At 48.0% G+C, this 18,986-nt stretch overlaps 1 protein-coding gene across 2 annotated transcripts in view; it reads left to right on the top strand.

Moving 5' to 3' along the window:
* PROSER1 (proline and serine rich 1) overlaps positions 1–18,986 on the top strand; it is a 269,213-nt gene that overhangs the window by 59,745 nt on the left and 190,482 nt on the right. For both annotated transcript variants that reach the window (XM_085621763.1, XM_085621762.1), the window contains exon 2: positions 4,721–4,786. In XM_085621763.1, coding sequence (XP_085477889.1) covers positions 4,721–4,786 — 66 coding nt within the window. The remainder of the gene's footprint in view (positions 1–4,720; positions 4,787–18,986) is intronic.

The raw sequence follows: 18,986 nt of genomic DNA, 5'->3' as shown, positions 1-18,986 counted from the left end.
TGCGAAGAATGTTGAAGCAGGATGAGGATACGGCGCTGACTTGTCTGTTCATTGAGAGTGAAGAATCCAGGATGACGCCTAGGTTCCGTGCGTGGTCTGTCGGGATGGGTGCTTTTCCAAGGGCTTCCGGCCACCAGGAGTCGTCCCATGCAGAGGGGGATGTACCTAAGATGAGGACTTCTGTTTTGTCTGAGTTCAGTTTCAGACGGCTTTGTTTCATCCATTCGGCAACTTCTTTCATTCCTTCGTGTAGGTTAGTTTTGGCGGTGCTGGGGTCATTGGTGAGAGAAAGGATTAGTTGAGTGTCATCCGCGTAAGAGATGATGTTGAGGTTGTGTTGGCGGGCGATGGCCGCGAGGGGGCTCATGTAGACGTTGAAGAGGGTGGGGCTGAGTGATGATCCTTGTGGTACGCCACAGATGACTTCAGTGGCCTCGGACTTGAATGGTGGGAGGCGGACTCTCTGGGTTCTTCCGGAGAGGAAAGAGGTGATCCATTCAAGTGCTTTTCCTTGTATTCCGATGTTATTGAGGCGTTGTAACAGGGTGCTGTGGCAGACTGTGTCGAATGCTGCAGAGAGGTCGAGGAGGATGAGGGCGACTGTGTCTCCATTGTCCAATAGAGTTCGAATGTCGTCTGTTGCTGCGATTAGGGCGGTCTCAGTGCTGTGTTTTGCTCGGAAGCCAGATTGTGAGGAGTCGAGGGATTTGTTGGCTTCGAGGAAGGCGGCGAGCTGGTTGTTGACGGCTTTCTCGATGACTTTGGCCGGGAATGGAAGGAGCAAAATGGGGCGGTAGTTTTTGAGTTCGGTGGGGTCCGCTGTGGGTTTTTTCAGAAGGGCGGTGAGTTCAGCGTGTTTCCAGTTTTCCGGGAAGGTGGCGGAGTTGAAGGAGCAGTTGATGACGTCTCGGAGGTGCGGTGCTATGACGGAGTCTGCTTTGTTGAAGATGTGGTGAGGACATGGGTCTGTGGGGGATCCTGAGTGGATGGAATTCATCAGGCGGATTGTGTCCTCAGTGGAGATTGGGTTCCAGTCGTTGAGGGTGTTTACGGGGGGAGAATGTTCAGCAAATGGTTGGGTGGGTTGGTCTCCGGGTTGGTTGTCGAAGCTGTTGTGAATGTCTGCAATCTTGTTGTGGAAGAATGAGGCTAGGGAGTCGCAGAGGGCTTGAGAGGGGGTGATGTCGTTGGAGTTGGCTGAGGGGTTGGAGAATTCTTTGACGATGTTGAAAAGTTCCTTGCTGTTGTGGGTGTTGTTGTCAAGTCGATCCTTGAATGCTGTTTTCTTGGCCTTTCGGATTAGTTGGTGGTGTGTGCGGTTGGCGTTTTTGAAGGCGTCCTTGGTGCTGGTGGATGGGTCTTTTTTCCAGGCCTTTTCAAGGGAGCGGCAGAGTTTCTTGGACTTCTTAAGATCATCGTTGAACCATGAGGCCTTCTTGCTGCCAGGTTTGCTTTGACGTTTTTTCAGTGGTGCTAGGGTGTCGGCGGTGTTGGATAGCCATAGGGTGAAGTTGGCGGCGGCTTGGTTTGGGTTAGAAGAGTGGGCTGGGGTGTTTAGAAGGAGCGATGCGGAGATCTGGTCGGTGGTGATTTTGTTCCAGTTTCTTTGCAGAGTTGGTTGGAGGTGGTTGGTGGGTTTTGGCTTGTTGTAGGTGAAGTGAACGCAGCTGTGGTCAGTCCAGAGGAGATCCGTAGTGTGGCTGAAGGAGACATGGTTGCTGGAGGTGAAGATGGGGTCGAGTGTGTGCCCTGCGATGTGGGTGGGGGAAGTGACTAGTTGTTTAAGTCCGAGGTTGGCGAGGTTGTCCAGCAGGGTGGTGGAGTTGCGGTCGTTGGTCTTTTCAAGGTGAAAGTTGAGGTCTCCCAGAAGGATGTAGTCTTTGGAGGGGAGCGCGTGTGGAGTGATGAAGTCCGTGATGTCTTCACTGAATTTTGCGCGGGGTCCTGGTGGTCTGTAGAGGAGGGTGCCTCTGAGTGTGGTCTTGGGGTCGATGTGGATCTGGAAGTGAAGGTGTTCGGAGTTGGCGAGGTTGGCGTCAGAGCAGGTTGAGATGCGGATAGATTTCTTATGGACGATGGCGATGCCTCCTCCTGTGTGGCTGGTACGGTCCTTGCGTGTGATCTTATATTCTTCAGGGATGGCAATGGTGATGTCTGGGGCGGAGGAAGCGTTCATCCATGTTTCTGTTAGGAAGGCGACGTCTGGAGAGATGGTGTCTAGTAGGTTCCATAGGTCAATGGTGTGCCTGTGGACCGAGCGGGTGTTGAGAAGGATGCATTGTAGGTGGTTGGGGTCGGGAATCTGTGGTGTGGTCGTAGCGGAGATGTTGTCGGTGCCGCTGAATTTGCAGGAGTAGCAGGAGAAAGGTCCATGAGTGTGGACGCAGTTGGGGGCGCGACCGGGGTTGAGGGCTAGGAGGGTGGCGGCATCGTAGGTGATGCGGGAGGGCAGCGCAGCACGAGGGGCAGGGGGTCTGGCGCTGGGCGCGGTCCAGGCGCGGACGGGCGTAGACGGGCTTACCTTTGGCGCACCTTCGGCGCGGGTTGGGCGCGGGCGCTGCGCGTAAACGCTGCGCGCGGGAACTACTGTCATATATGGAGAGTGGAGGGGGAGGGGCGAGGGCGGCTCAGCTGGGAGGCGTGGCGGGCTCAAGGGACGGAGCACAACAACAACAACAAGCTCAAAATGGAGGGGAGGGCAGAGCAGGGCGCCGGGGGCTCACACAAACAATGCACAGGTCTACTTAAAATGAGCGAGTAATGGCAAAGAAATGCACGCGCTTTAAAATCCCCAAACAGTGCAGCTTTGAAATAACGATACCACGTTGCACAGAGAGCGCAGGCAGGGGAGCGATCACTCGAGGAGGAAGCGACGAGTGAATCACAGCGCTGCGTGGTCAGAGGACGCGCTTTAATGCTAGTGGGAGGGCGGCTCAGCTGGGAGGCGTGGCGGGCTCAAGGGACGGAGCACAACAACAACAACAGGCTCAAAATGGAGGGGAGGGCAGAGCAGGGCGCCGGGGGCTCACACAAACAATGCACAGCACCCTGTCCATGTGAATGAGTTGTTCCTTTAAGGTAGTTTGGATGCCATTAACGTCCGAGATGCGAGTTTATAGGTGGTTGAGTCTTGTATCATGGGAGTCGACTCGTTTCTTTACGTGGTCTAGGCGGGATGTGAGTACGTCGAGCTTGGAGTCTATTGTCCTCAGACTAGTTTTGACATCGAGAAGTATTTCTATGAGATTCAGTTCTTGTTCAGCGGCTTCAGAGAGTTTTTCAATTTGCTGAGTGGTGCGTTTCCTCTCAATTGAGAGTTTGGGCTGCTTGCCGTCAGGTTTGCCCATTGTTGTTCTGTAGAGGCAAGTGTAGTGAGAGTCTTACATTAAAGAGTGGTGATTTCAGGTCCACCAGTTGTGAGCCCCTCTTCGCAAAGTGCGATGCAGCCGAGCCTATAATTATGAGCTAGGCTCCATCCCAGGCCCACCATTCCCCCATAGCTAGTACCACGGAAGGGGCACGAGCAGACTCAGATCCTAGGTAGATGTGTGTAAGTTTCGGTTGAAGGGGTGCTGAATTAGCAGAAAAGCAGGTGGGGGATTTATGTGTGGGCCGGGAACGAGGTTTCTATTAGTCCATCAGAAGCACTCTTCTCCCCTGAGCAGCAGGGATCGAGTTGTCGGTAGCTGAGCAGGGTCGCGGAGCCGAGCAGGGTGGGCCGCCAGCACATCGAGGCTGAGTCAGCCACGGCGGCGGCCGTGTGCTGCGCACTTGTAGGCGAGAGGGTCTGCAGCAGCAGGTGAGTGGGGGAACGATCCACAAGTAGGACCGCGTCCCACAGCAGGGATCCTCACAGCCAAAGGCCCGCAGCGCAGCCCTCCATGAACCGGGCTGGCCTGTGCATGAGCCAGCGGTGTGCACGCTCAAGCTCAGTGCCGCGCCTCTCCCACTTCCAGGATGGTGCAGGACGTAATGCTGCAAGGTCAACGGCCAAAGTCTCAGGCGCCGCACGTAAGAAAAGGCAATATTTGGCCCCGGTGGAGGAGAAGACCGCACTGGCCAATCCGGGATAGTACCGCTCTGCGTGTTTGCTGCACCATGCAATCACACCGCAGCTCCCCTCTCCTCACCAGATAACTTGGTAGGCGTCGTCAGTGGTCCACGCGGGTGCAACATGGAATCCTCACAGTCTGCTGCAGTCACTGGTCAAGGTCCCTTCCCGGCGAGAGCCACCCCAGCATCGTCAGAGTCGCTGATAGGCCACTGGCGTCGCCCGCCTCTTGATGCGATCGTGATGCAGCCGGAGGGGCACCCTCGGCTCCAGGATGCCCCAGATGCTGGTTGGTAAAGTCCTCTATTGAGCCCCGTAGCAGAGGAACCAACGGGGTTCGCCGGTGCACCGGATTCTGGCGGATTAATAGCTCGGCGGCAGAGCTCGCTCACAGAGCGGTAATCATGCTGCTCGGCAAGACCACGCCCCTCGATGAGTCATTGCATTTAATGGCCCAACACGTGTATAACTTTGTAATGTAGAATTTAATAAAAGAAGCATAAATTTAAGAATGTGGCTTTACTTTTTTTAATAAATCGTTGCATGCACTAATGATTTAAATTTCCTACATTTGAAATATTTATGGCCTAGTTAAAATGTACTGCAGTTGTTTTTATGACTTACATTGCCTTTACTTTATTTTAATTTGAAACTTTCCCTCTTTAACAGGCTGTTTTAACAGATTACAAATTGAAGGCAATTGAACATGTCCACGGGTATTTTTCCAGTGAACAGGTAATTTTTAATTTTGGATAAATGTACTCATGAGCGTTAGTGTCTCACAAGGCAATGTGCATAACCGGATATGATATTTTATAGCGGTTTTAGTTCTGCCTATATGATATCAGACCGAACTTCTCCAATGGCCGTCAGTCATTCTTGTTTTGTCATTTTTGGATACTGTTCACGGAATCGGGCTCTGCTGACCTTTATTCCGGCCATGCAGCATGGTGCTGCATATCAATGAGAAATGATTAGTAGAGTAAAATGGTTAATGCCATTTCCTTACTTGCAGTGCTGTTCCTGATACTAGTTTATAATCTTCAGATGGTCTATGGTTGCATGTTAACAATACAAATCTTTTGTTGAATAACAAAGTTTGCAAGACTAAGACAACTTATTTTTATACAGAGATATGATTTCCACCAACGGACGTGTCAGGATGTACATATGCAGGAGCACTAATACTGTGAGCATAAGGGTGAAGCCAATGAGCATACAGTGACAGCCTGTTATAGAGAAGGTGGGAAATTGGCACACTGCATTTTCTTATCTGGTGTAAGCCTATGCTTTTCTATAGAGACAGAGAATGGTAACGATGAGCCTGTATCACCCGCTCTGGATTTCATAGTCTCAAGTATTTCACAGATGTGCAGAGGTGTTTTAAATTGTTGTGAGGCACTGAATGCTTCTGATTCCTCAAAGTGAGAACAGCACCTCTGGTGTACTCCAAACCAATTTTCTGATCCAGTTCTCAGATTAAAATGTCTCTGAAACCTCATGAGATTTCTCATGGACAGTGCTGGATCTGAACCCACAGACAGTGTCATGCATACAAATGCTTTGTTTCACGTAAGATTCTCTTCCTTATATCTATGAGTTTTTCTTCTTCAGGATTACATTTGTATCTCATTGTAGGCCACTAAATATCCTAAACAGGCCGAAAAACAGGCATTGTACTGCGATCTGTTAGTCTGCTTGTCTCTATTTTTTGCCAAGTACAGCATGTCAAATGCAGCTGTGAGGCTTTTGCACAGTTGCACAAGAGACATGCATAATAAAGGTCACGAGTTTTAGCAATCTACTTAGGAATGGAGCCTGGGCCGGGGAAGGCGAAGCCGGACCCAATGGGGGCCCGGGCCAACCCCCCCCCCCCACCCAATCAGGGGGGCATGCCGCAAAGCCGCGGAGGGAATTAAGAAGGGGGCAAGCAGCCCCATCAAGCATTCAATCCCCTCCAACGGCATAGAGGAAGAAGGAATCTCACCCACCCACTCCAGAGAAAGGCAGAAAGGCGGGCGTCGCAGCCGCAGGGTTGAGGTGAGGCGCGAAGACAACCTAGAAGGATAGGAAAGGAAGATAAATTGATAGAAGTAGATGGAAAGCTCACACACTGTCCTTGAGATGCCTCATGGTAGGGACACGGAGGGAGCAAGCAGTGGCCAGTAGCCACGGAGAGAGTAGATGGAAGGCTCCTGCAGGGCCCTTAGGATGCCTCACGGCAGGGGTACCAAAGGAGCGAGAGGTAGAACCCAGCCACATGCTGGATAGATGAGGTGCTCACATGGGGTCCTTGGGATGCCACACAACAGGGACCCTGAAGAGCAGGGATTGTCCAAGATGGTACTGAAGGCAAGCGGGACGGCACTTGCGGCCCGGGCAAGCCCGGCCGGACACCCACCAAGTCAGTAGCAAGTTGAAGCCTAACCCCTTGGCAATAGTGGCCATGGTTTTGGGGCCCCCCCCTCCCAGAAGGTGATCTGTCTGAGAGAAGAGAACAACAAAAAATGGACTAAAGGAGCCACTATGGCAAATCATTAAGCAAAGAACAGATGTGATGTATAACCATGAGAAATAAATGTTTGTGTTTAATAATAAACTGCGACCATGAGTTTTGGCAATCTAATTAGAAATTAAGAGTGGCAACTAGTACTCCAGTCAGTGTGTATCACAGCTGTGTACTGGGGAGTACACTGACTAAAATGGCAAGTGGTGAGAGGAGTCGCTAAAATCTCTTCTTTTTCTGAACAAGAGCAGTTCTTGAAGAAGCTTCTGTTTATGAAGCCTTCTGTCAAGACAGTTGGAACTTTTAAAAGAAATAGAAAGCTCTAGAATGGATTGGTCTTGTTAGAAAGGCAGGCATTTGATCATGGTTTCTCAGAACAGGTGTGGATTAAACTCAACAAAGTAACTAAATGCAGTTAGATAGTATTGTGAAATTTAGAATCCTAAGCATTCGACTGTGTCCATGGCAGAAGGCAGTGGTAAATTATCAAATCTCACAATCTTAAGCCATTTATTATTGAATTTCATCTCCACCCTCATCAGATTGATTGATGGAATTGGCGTCACACTTCCATCAATAAATATTTGTTAGATTGTAGTTGTGCCCATGTAAAGTCGCAGAGCAACTGAATTCATAGTGCACCTGATCCGTCCGAAGTAGAGAGCCAGGGCTCCAAATGATTTTATTTTCTTTTAAAATACTTGTAAAATACTTGCAGCAAGGCATAGCTAATTGAAGGTCTTCAGCAACGCAGTCATTTGCCCCTCCTAAAGGGAGAGACATACGTGGCACCAGGCCAAGTGGTTTCATCAGAGAAACAACAAGTGACTGATTACTGGCTTCATGTGTTAGTTCCTAGAAGGGTAGGAGGACAAAGTCATGGAGTCTGTCAGCAAAAACAAAACGCTTTGCTATGCCAATTAATATGGAATTAAGCAGGTTCAGAGGTTAATGGGATCTTGTTTTTGTGATAGAGATTGGGGTTTAAATTAACTGACCAGTAAGGATGGTTGCAAGCATTTTGTCAGCCAATATAAGTCTGTGACATCCAAAGTTGTTTTTTATATTTTGCATTGTATTGCACTGTAGCAGGAGTATACTGACTCATATCCTTATCTATATACACAGGTGCCTTCTTACAGTTAATTAGATGACAACTCAATTAGTTGTGCTGGAAAGGTAGAATTTATATTTATACAGCATGCAAGGTAGAATCTGGATTTACAGTGTGGTGTGTCTGGGAAAAATTCTGGTTTACCGTATGTGATTCTTATCCATTCTGTTGGCTAGTTCCAGAGTTAGCTAGCTTCAATGAGAAATAAGCATTGGCAAAGACAATAGTTTGCACCTACGCGGTATCTGTTAGCGTTGTCAATTCTTTTTTTTTAGCCTTATTGTACAGCAGCACGCTACTGAGCATGCAGCATGGCTGAAACTAAATAAACATTTACAAAGTGGAATAGTAGAGCTAGTTGGCTTTGTCTATGGCTGAAAGTAAAAAACCATTGCAAAGCTCCTTCTTGAGCACATCAGTGCTGATGCCGCGCCGCATGGTAGAAAGAAAACAAAGCACTATATAGTGGCCAACGTTGCCCACCTCATAGCCTTTTTCTGTTTACTTGCAACCATGGTGCAGTACAGAGTGGTAAAAGAATATTGCATAGGTGAGACCTATTAGCATTGCCAGTGCTTGTTATTCCTGGTACGAGGGGCAAGGCCAGCGTGAACACTGGGCGAGGTGCGGGGCAAGGACAGACTTGGGTAAGTACTTGGGCCACACTCCAGGGAGGGATAAACCCTCAAAGAGGAAGTGAAACTGCACACACTGACTAAAAAGGCGCAAGTAAATGAGTCACAAAGCAAACCAATGGTAAGCAATGGGCGGGACAAAATGTCTTGCAAGTGACAGCGCAAGCACTGTCTCGGGTAAGACTTAAGAAGGTGTGCATGTTTTTCCCGAAGAGAGCAGTGTGCAGGAGTAGGGATAGTTTGGAACAACGCCTCTTTCTTTGAACGTATTGTCATTGTTTTTGTTGCTGAAAGGTGAGCCTGATACCAGAGATAGTTTGGTGTAGAAAGCCTTGAAAGAACATTGTCTTGCCCTAGGCAGCCAGTAGACAGTGTGAAGAGATGGTGAGATAAGGTCAAGTATATGTGGATTCAGAGTTGTCTGGCAGCTGCATTCTACATTTTCTGGAGCTTTCAGGCTACCTTTTGTCCTTTTACTGTTCAAGATACTGAATACGCAAAAGAATCCTTGAGGAAAAAAGAACTCGTTGGACTAAAACATTTATTTTTTACTGCATTTTACTTGTTCTGATGTTGTTGAACTATTCAGAATTCCTGTCTGTGCTTCGGTTCTTTTTTGGTGTTCAGATGAAGTCAATGTATAGGTACAAGGTAAAGGAGGCTAAACACTTTGAGGGAAATCTAGATAATAGAAGAAACAGCCTTGGGTTCACATGTTGGAGAAAGCACTTTAATGGCAAACGAGGCCGCTTTCGCTAATTTCCATTGGTGGAATAGTGTTTGGTTGCCCTAGTAAAGATTGCTTCATTCGAAGAATGTGGAGATATGGGTTAAGATTGTTGATCTTCCACTGACCTTTGCAGAGAAACAAGCCTGTGCATAGTAATCAGAACCTGAGTGTGTCTGCTGGGTTAAAACCTTCTTTCATGGGAATTGGTTTTGTTTTAAAGATCTTTTGTGTACCTGCTGCGCATTACAGACTTTTTGAAAATGGCTCTGTCTATAGAGGCATCGGAGAGGTTGAGAAAGAGGTTAGAAATACTTGTGGACGGTGCAGATCTGCAGAATAGCTGGCAGTGCCACTGGCCGCCTTAATGAGTATCCCACACTGTTTAGTTGAGAGTTGATTGCAGGAAGATGGGGACGGTTGTTGGACAGAGAGGGGATACTTGGGTGTAGGAGCATATGTGAGTGGAGGATTCCAAGGTGAGGATTTTTTGGTTGAATAGTTTGCGAAGCAGAATTCAAGGTCATTAGCTTTTAGTTATAGATATTTTTGACCAGCCACTCCTTAGGGAAAATGAATACTGCATGTGATATATTTATTATTATTATGTTGGCTGTTTCACTTTAAGGGGAGATTGATTAGGCAGTATTCGAAAGATTCGGGGAGATTGATTAGGTAGTATTCGGAAACAGACCTACCCAGAAACTTGCAACAATTTGTTCACACATTAATACGTGAAAGTAATTTGTCACATCACTGTGCACCTTCTGACTCCTAGCAGTCTAATCATTGCTAAATGTAAAGCACAAGTCCCAAACGTCATGAAGCAGCGCGTTCTCCAGTTTTACATTCAGATTTACTCTCTACGATAGCCCTTTGTTGAAATGTGCAGTATCACAGACATACTTGATCTATTTGAAAGGAGAATACTCAACCATGCTGTATTTGTATCTAGGCCTAAACCACAAGTTAAGCGACAGATTCATTCTCCCCTGTATGGAGCATATAAGGTATCTTTGAATTAAAATTGTGCAATCTGAAAAGTGTGGCATAAACGTCCAGTTAATTTATTCCATTTCTATGCATTTTGACTATTTGGAGTGCTGGACCCCTTTAAAATGCATTGCCACTATTCTTTTGATCTGAAATACACTAATATAACTCAGCAATAAAACGTGTATTATCAACCCTCCTGAAAAACTCCTCTACAAATATGTAAGACAGTAGGAATGCAGCTTTTGCTTTACTTATTCAAATGATAACCAAATCTCTTGTACAGTCCAGCAGACAAAATATAACTCGCCCTTCAAAAGACCCTTGACATCTTGAGGAAATTTTATTTACATTTAATTAAATTTGCAACCTTTTCCAGCATGCAGGAGTACAGTTTGGTGAGTGTAGGAAAGTGCCACTTTTGGTCCTAGTCATCCCCACTCGTCAATACTGATATTTTCGACTGTAAGTGTACTGGAAGCCTGCTAACCAGGGCCCAGTGCCAATTCTCTTGCCCTACAACAAGATAAAAGATACAATTGTGATACAATTGACTTACACAGTAGCACCCCTGTAGGCCCCTAGTAAATGGTACCCCTGGTACCTAGGGCATGCGTACTACAGAGGGTCCCTAAGGGCTGCAGCAAGTCTTATGCCATCTTAAGGGGCCCCCATACAAATTGCATGCAGACTGCCATTGCAGGCTGCGTGACATGGTGCAAACCATGCTGAGAACATGACATGGCACGCACCCCTGTGTGCCATGCCCAAGTCACTGCATAGGTTGTGTGTAAGTCACCCCTACAGCAGGCCTTATAGCCCTAGGGTAGGGTGCATAATATACTATGTGAAGACCTATCTGCATGAGCAGATATGCCCCTGTGATGTCTAGTCTAGATTAGTGGATATTGCAAGTGAACCATGAAGCCATGTTAAGGTATGTACTGAACACTGGTTATTATGTGTTACCCAGCTACATAATGGCTTCACTGAAACGTATGATGTTAGGTATCAAACACCTTGTTTTAATCAATCCATTTTTATTCCAGTATTGGATTTATTATGACATGTATCCAGAGGTCACCATAAAGGTGCCCCTGAAAACTACTAGTCCTCTAGTGTGGTGTCTGACTAGTCCTGTCCAGCTTGCCACCACAGACTAGTTTCTGAACCCCCAGGGGTGAGAGCCTGCGCTCTCAGGAGGTCAGGAACAGTGCCTGCTTTGGCAGGTGGTATTGTCACCTCCTCAGAGCAGATGGCTAATGGATCTGCATATAAAGGCCAGAGGCTTCAATGCCTCTACCACCTTTGATCTGCAAACCCAGCTTCCTCCAGACTTGGAGAATCCCGCCCCCTGCCCTGAGGCCCATTCGGCACCAGGACTGGTGGGAAATTAGCTATACATGTTGCACACATAGGCCAGTCACATCCCTAAGGTGGGCTACCCAGTGTGCTCCATGAAGGAAGGGTTCAACCATATTGTTTTTGGTGGAACTAGGAACTCTGTGACATGGTTATGCCCACTCGTTGGAGGAAGTGGTCATATAGGGGGTGTAGTGAACCCAAGGTTAAGTAGTCCATTGGCTTCTTCCCTTCATTCACCTTAAAACCCCTATATCTAGTATTTAGGGGGCCCCTGGCACAAAAAAAGCAGCATCGACTGACTCAAGAACAAGGACTCCGAAGAGCTGCAAAAACTGAGGAGCAGCTACTGACTTGGTGCCAAACCTGCCGGCCTGCCTGCTGGCCCCATCAATTGCGACAAAGACGACTCATCCTGTAACTGTTCAGCCTCCAAAAGCCTAGGAGGGCTTCCCGCACTTCACAAAACAGCCAGCATCTCATGTGGTGTAGCGCCCCCCGGCATCCTGCAGGCACCAAAACGAAAGTTCTGGTTTACTGAACTGCTGACCCCCGGCCTCACCGACGCAGCAGTCACCCAGGAGGAGATGTTCCATGCTTCCAGAGGTCAGCCCCGTCTCCCCAGCGAGTAACGAGATGCTAGACCCTCCAGCACCAATAACTGGGGTACCGGACCCCTTGCAGCAGCCAAGACTTGATGGTGGTCCAATCCGGACTCCGACCCCACAGAGACCGGCCAGCCGACGAGGGACATCACTACTGCAGAAGCCATCATCAAGAGTGGACCCACTGTCCTGTTGTGTCCCCATCTCCAGGTGATCACCTGAAGCAAGTGTCTCTGACTGCCACGACCCGCCAGACCAAAGACCACTGCACACGAGCCCCACAGCCCGAGTCCAGATTAACTGACTGTACATCCTGGCTGAAGAGACCCTAAAGACCAGAACTCCACTTTGGGCTCGAACCGTCTGCTTCTTCTAGTCTCCGCTTGCATCTTCTTTTCACAGGCACCGTACCACATTGACTTCAAGGGGCTGCCCAACACTAAAAAGCACCTCTGCACCTGGACGCGCCAAAGCCGACTGAGGTGACCTGTTGGTGCTGGCCTGGACCTTGGCCTCTACTTATCTTAAGTCCTGAAGAACAGTCCTGTAAGTCGTAGACAAGTGGTCCTATGCAGTGCATGTTTTCCCCATAGATTAACATTACAGCGAATCCAGTATAGTCTATTTAAATGTTTGTTTGTTTGTTTGTTTATTTGTTTTATAGAGGGCAAACTTGACCCGTTAGGATATCAGAGTGCTTTACAGGGTAACGTAGCAATATACAGTCAAGCTTTGAATCAACCAGTAACAGATCGAGTAGTAGGGGGTGGGGAGCAGGATACATAAGGGAGAGAAGGGCACGTATTTACAGATTACATAACGAGGTACTCAAGACGAGATAACATATTACAGATTATGTTTACAAATGTTCAAGATAAGGCCCCAAGTTTCAGCCGGGGTGACCAGGTAGTCCGAGGGGAGGCAATGGATGGCCATAGTTCAGGGCCAATGTGTTGGTTGAGGCAAAGTTTAAACAAGAAATTTACCCATAAGGAAGGTTTTGACATCCTTTTTGAAGCGAGCCAGAGAGGGAATTCTTCTGATGTCCTGTGGGAGAGAGTTCCATATTCTTGGAGCAGCCCCAGTAAAGGCCCGATTGTAGGTTTTTTTTTCTCCGAAAGGTTGGAGTAAAAGGTTTCTGGCCGAACGGGAGTTTCTGATTCCTCCGGAGATCACGAGTTTCTGTGCCAGGTATGCAGGGGAGTTAGAATATAAAGCTTTGTGCGTGATGCATGCTAGTTTGAGCTGCATTCTTGCCTCCAGGGGAAGCCAGTTTTGAGCTTTCAGGTGTGGGGAGATATGATCGTATTTCCGTGTGCCGGTAAGTAGTCTGGGGCCGCATTGAGGCAGGCTTTAAGAGGTGCCAGGGAGATCTTGGGTAAACCCGAGAGGGTAGAGCAGCCATATTCCAGTCTGGAGATGACAAGTGCTTGGACTGCCATTTTTAGGTATGGAGCATCGAGGAAGGGTTTCAATTTCCTAATGTAACTCAGGTGGAATCTGGCTGATTTGGCCATTGAATTGATGTGGTCCCGCATGTTCAGGTTGCTCTCGAGGGTAATTCCCAGGGATTTGGCCGAGTCCACGAAGGTCGGTGGACAATTTAAGGCTGTGATAGCCTTAATCCACGATTGGATCTCAAGGTTGGTATTGGGATGGGAGACCAGGAGGAATTCTGTTTTCTTTGCATTAAGTTTAAGTTGATTGGATGCTAGCCATTGGACGGTGGGTTTCAGGGCTTCGTTCAGGGAGAGAATCTCTTCGAGAGATGAGGTTTTGATGCAGATCTGAGTGTCATCAGCGTACATATGGTAGGAGATATTAGCAGTACTTGATACTTTGGTAAGCAGTTCTAGGTAAAGGTTGAAGAGGGTGGGGGACAGGGTGGGTTGATCCTTGAGGGACTTGAACCATGACCGGGGATGGTGATGATAGGTTGTCGTTGATTAGGAATCTCTGTGACTGGTTTTGAAGGAAGGACCTAAACCATTCTAGAACAGTGCCATCCAATCCCATCCTGAGATTGAGGCGTTCGAGTAGTTTTTCATGGTTGACCATGTCGAAGGCAGAGGATAGGTCCAGGAGGATTAGGAGATAGGTTTTGCCTTGGTCAAGGGCTTGGAGGGCATCATCCACAATGTGGAGCATGGTAGTTTCGGTGCTGTGCCCTGGTCTAAATCTGGATTGGAAATCATCGAGCAGGTGGAAGTTGTTGATGTGTTGACTTAGCTGCTGCTGCACGCATTTCTCCAGCACTTTGGCTAAGAGGGGGACGTTGGAGATGGGTCTGAAGTTGTTGGAAGAGGCTGGATCCAGCGACGGCTTTTTCAGAATGGGGAGGACTTGGCCGGCTTTTAGAGAGTCCGGCATCGTTCCCTACTGGAGGGAGGCGTTGATTATTGTAGTCCAGCTTGGAATAATGGATTGGGCGACGGCAGCTATGCATTTGGAAGGGAGCGGGACATTAAAATGGTTGCTCGGGTTTAAGGAAGATAGGATTTTAGAGATAGGGTCTTCGTCATAGTCTTTGAAGACAGTCCAGTGAGCATGGTTTTTGGGTACAGCCTGTGGGTGCGTCACGGCGGGGTGAGGCGGATCAGGAAGGGGTTGTTTCCGAGGGCTGAGATTTTGTCAGCGAAGAAAGAGGAGAATTCCTCTGAGGATATAAGAGACTTGGGGGTTTCTTTCGATGTTTTAGCCAGTTTATTAGATTGATGTTTGACCAGTTCGAAGAGCTTGTGGGGTCTATTCTTGGCCTTCTCTAGTTCAGTTCTGAAGAAGTCTTTTTTAGAGTTGAGTATGTTCCTGTTGTAGACATTTCTGGCCTGGCGGAGGAGTTTTAGATGTGCGGCAGAAGGGTGCTGTCTCCAGGATCTTTCTTTTCCTCTCATTGTTAAGGGATCCCGTGAACCGGGGGTTTCTGTCTTTAATTTGGGTTCTTTTCAGTTTTAGAGGGGCTAGATCATCCAGGATGCTCGATATAGTCGCGGAGTAGTGATCGTAGAGGCCACTGACTGTTGTGATGTGCGATGGGGAGTGGGGCGGGTCAGAGTTGCAGTGAGCCTAGGGTTCACTGCGTTCCAGGTTCTTGGTGTCTCTGATCCAGCGTGTAGGAATCACCGGTTGCGGAGCTCTTGTCTTGTGGGTGCCAGGTAGAAGGAAGGTGATGGTATGATGGTCAGACCAGTCGCATGGGTCAATAGAGATGAGCTTGACTGTTGATTCTTTGGATATGATCCAGTCAAGAGTGGACCCTTTTGAATGAGTTGGTAGTGAGCAGGCTTGGGTTAGGGCTTGATCAGCCAGGAGGTCTTTGATGGCGTTAATATGTGAATCCTTGGGATCGTTCCAGTGTAAGTTAAAGTCACCTAGGAAGATATCTTTGTCATTGGTGGGGATCTTAGCTGTGATGATTTCCATAAGGTGGTCGGTGAAGGAGTCTTTCATGCCTGGGGGTGGTAAAAGATGTGCAGGTTGCACAGTTGGGTGGATTGCTGCAAATAGCAAGGGCGAGGTATTAGCAGGATTTGGTGGTGTCCGCCAAAAGTTCAGTGACAAGAAGGTTAGAGCGGTAGATGCAGGCGATGCCTCCTCCTTTCTTGTTAGATTGTCTGACCAGCCTTGCGATGTTGTAGTTAGGAGGGACTAGGAGGTCCAGGCATGGAGAAGAGGATTCATTGAGCCAAGATTCTGTTAGGATTGCAAAGTCAAAGTTTTTGAAATGGATGAGATGAGCAATATCTGCAGCGTGCTTAGCTGCCGTTCGGCAATTGATTAAAAGACCAGACAGAGAAGATTTGGACGGAGTTTCGGGAGTCTGGGTGGACAGGTGAACAGGTGCTAGATTACTCTTGACCACAGTTCTGTTGCGGAGGGTAGCTGGCCTGTTGGGGTTGATAGTGAACGTGCGGATGGCATGTTCGGCATTCACGTCGACAGGACAAGGGGTAGTTGTGGTAGAGTTGTAATCCCGGAGGATGGCAAGGATTTCCATTTCAGTGAGGTCTAGTGGACTTGTAGTGGCAAGGGTAGAGTTGTAGGAGAGGACAAGAGCAAGGGTTTCTTCCTCTGAGAGGTGGCATAGTTGCTTGTGGGGGCGAAGATGTCTCCAGGATAGCGGGAGAGGTTGTTTATGGAGCTCTGTCAAATGCGGGGGGTGGGTGGAGTTTGGCAGGGGCATGAGGTTGGCGAGAGAGAGTTCAGCGAGGTGAAGGAGGTTCATAAGTTCAGAGATGGAGATATGAATGTTCTGAGTTAGTTTGGCAGCTCTGGAGTGTAGAGATACCATGTCCCTATAAGATGGAGGTGATAGAGGGCGGGGGGCAGTGGGTCGTGAGCCGTTCTGTCGGCATGTGTAGGTGATAGGGAGGAAGGACTAGCACGGCCTGTGATGTAGGTCGTTGGATCTATGTTGGAGCCCCTTTGCGGGTTGTATTGAGGGCTGGGAGGGCAAGCTCGACCTGTATCGTAGGTCTTTAGGGGTGTACCGGTGGCATAGTCTGTTTGGGGGGCTAGTACGGAGGGGCCCAAAGGTCATGGGGAAATTCTGTAGGCAAAGCCATGCACCGTGCTAGAGTGGTTAGGGGGGTCTGTGTTGGAAGACCTTAGAGGGGTTTGTGAGTGGCTGGTTACTCTGTTAAAAACCTATCTTTAAAAGTACTTACCTGATCACGAAGATCTTGGTGCCTAAAATAATATAAATATCTGTGTTATTTTTGTAAATTGGTTTCGGATTTATTTATTGAGTGTGTGTCCCATTTATTGACTGAGTGTGTACAACAAATGCTCAACACTCTCCTTTGATTAGCCTAAGCTGCTCGACCACACTACCACAGAATGGAACACTTGGGATTCTTGAAGAAAGCCCTGTAAACCAGTAACATATGCCTGGACTCTCTTACACAGTGTACTATGTTTCAGTGCACTATATAGAGAGACAGTTTCCTACAGTAAGGAAAAATACAGTTTGCTTGCTCTTCTGTTTTTTAAAGGTATGTTGGCAGTAAGCATGGAATCATCTCATCGGTTTTAATAAAAATGCATCAATGGAACACCCCAAGATTCCGGAGATCAAATGTATCTCCTAGACTAATTCTAGGGGACAATATTTGAGATGCCGACCAAATACCAAAGGAACCAACTAATATTTTTCACTATGTGTAGGTACATACATTGTGTTTTTATGAATAGAAGAAAGTGACAATACTAGTCTTCTATTCACTTGTTTTCTATTTAGGATGCTATTAAAATAAACCTCCTCATCCATCAAAAGACAACAAAGTAAGGCGTTAGGATCTGGGTGTATTATATGATATGGCTGGGTATCCTTATCATGGAATACACTTGCAAAACCTTTATTGGGACCATTCAGGCTCATTTGTAAGCCGTATGCTCAACCCTGGGTAGCTGTGACTTCGAACAGCAAGGACAAGGGAACCTAGTGTAAAGCATTTAACAGTACCAAACAACGAAATAAGAAAGCCACACAACCCTAAAGGTACAGGACACCAATTTATACAAATAGATTATATTTTTCTGAATTGTTAAGAGAAATGTTGAACAAAATACCCCAGAGGGTTCCAGAGATGCTCATTTTGAAAGGTTTTATCACTTTTTAATGCAACCACAAACGAACATTGGTCAACAAAAAGTTTGTAAACGTTTCAAAAGTTTGGGAAAGTTAGTTCAACTACTCCGACCCAGCTTGGGCGGCCAAGGCCAACAGGATGCAGGACTGGCTGGCCAATGGAGTAGATTTCGACAGTTGCCTGGCCACTAGAGCATTTCCAGTTCAGTTCCAAAATGTACAGCCCGACCGCCATAGGAGTTAATGGAGTGGTCCTGATGCTGGGGATACAGGATGAAAATATGCTCTGGTTGCTGTGCAGTCGCCAGAGGTGCCTTCGTGGTGGTTCTTCATTCCACAGGTGATGTGGGGTGACTTTGGCCACAGAAGTGGTGGTCCCACGAAGTCCTCTTCGAGACAGCAGTAGGCCAGTTGAGGCTGGGCCACCGGTGTGCAGCGTTTGGAGGGGAAATCCTTCTGTGGGGGCTAGTTTCCCTCTTAGGCAACCAATCCAGATTCTGAGGGCATTCCTGGATCCAGCTGACTCGGGTGCAAGTTTTGGACTTGAGGATCAGTCTCTCGGGGCACCCAGCAGCAGCTTGCACCCAATCTTATCCATTGGCTTGCAGCTTGCTGGTTTGGGCTTCTTCAGCTTGTCCCTGGAGCTGGTTCCAGGGGATCAGACTGCTCTTTCGAGTCACTTCTTTGATCTGGGGGATCAAGTTTTCCATGAGCTAGGAGCCACAGGCAAAGTCCAAACTTTGCTAGCCCAAAGTGCAGCAGGTGCAGTCCAGCATACAGTGCAACCTCTCTTTGCAGAGTTCCAAGGGCAGCTTGGCAGTCCTTCAGCCCTCTTTCTGAATCCAGCATGATCTAAGAGTCCAGGGTGCATGGAGTGCCCTATTTATCCAGCTAAAGTGACCCGAGGGGACAAAGTGGTCACTAGCCAATGGGCTACCAGGTCCCCTTTTTTTGGTTACAACTTTCCAGTGATGTGTGGCATCTGACAATCCCAGAGTGCATCATTTTGGCCACTCTCAAGATGTAAGGACCCTTCCTTGGAGGTTAGGAGCTCCATATCCCACCTTAAAGGAGCGGCTATCTTTGGGCTGCATGCCCGTGGAAAAATCTGTTTGGGGTGGGATTTTCCCTCTCTGGAACTGCCTTCAGCTAGTCTATAGGAACAAAAGGCAGCCCCTCAGGAGTGTTATCAGCGTTTACCCATCAAAGGCAGCTTCCCCTTTGAAGCTCTCCTTTTGGGGTAACACCTGATTGACTTCCAGCAAAGGGGAGGTAACATCCCACCCTTTGGCAGGCTGTGTTTGATCTTAAGCCTGGGAGTCATTCACTCAACTCCCCTGGCGGGAAGAAAACGGTCTTTAGCTCATAGCCTGGGTGAGGCTACTAGACCACTGGGGAAAAGAATG

This window comes from Triturus cristatus, chromosome 8, assembly GCF_964204655.1.
Source record: "Triturus cristatus chromosome 8, aTriCri1.1, whole genome shotgun sequence".
Taxonomy (NCBI): Eukaryota; Metazoa; Chordata; class Amphibia; order Caudata; family Salamandridae; genus Triturus; species Triturus cristatus.
This window is presented reverse-complemented; position numbering and strand designations above follow the sequence as displayed.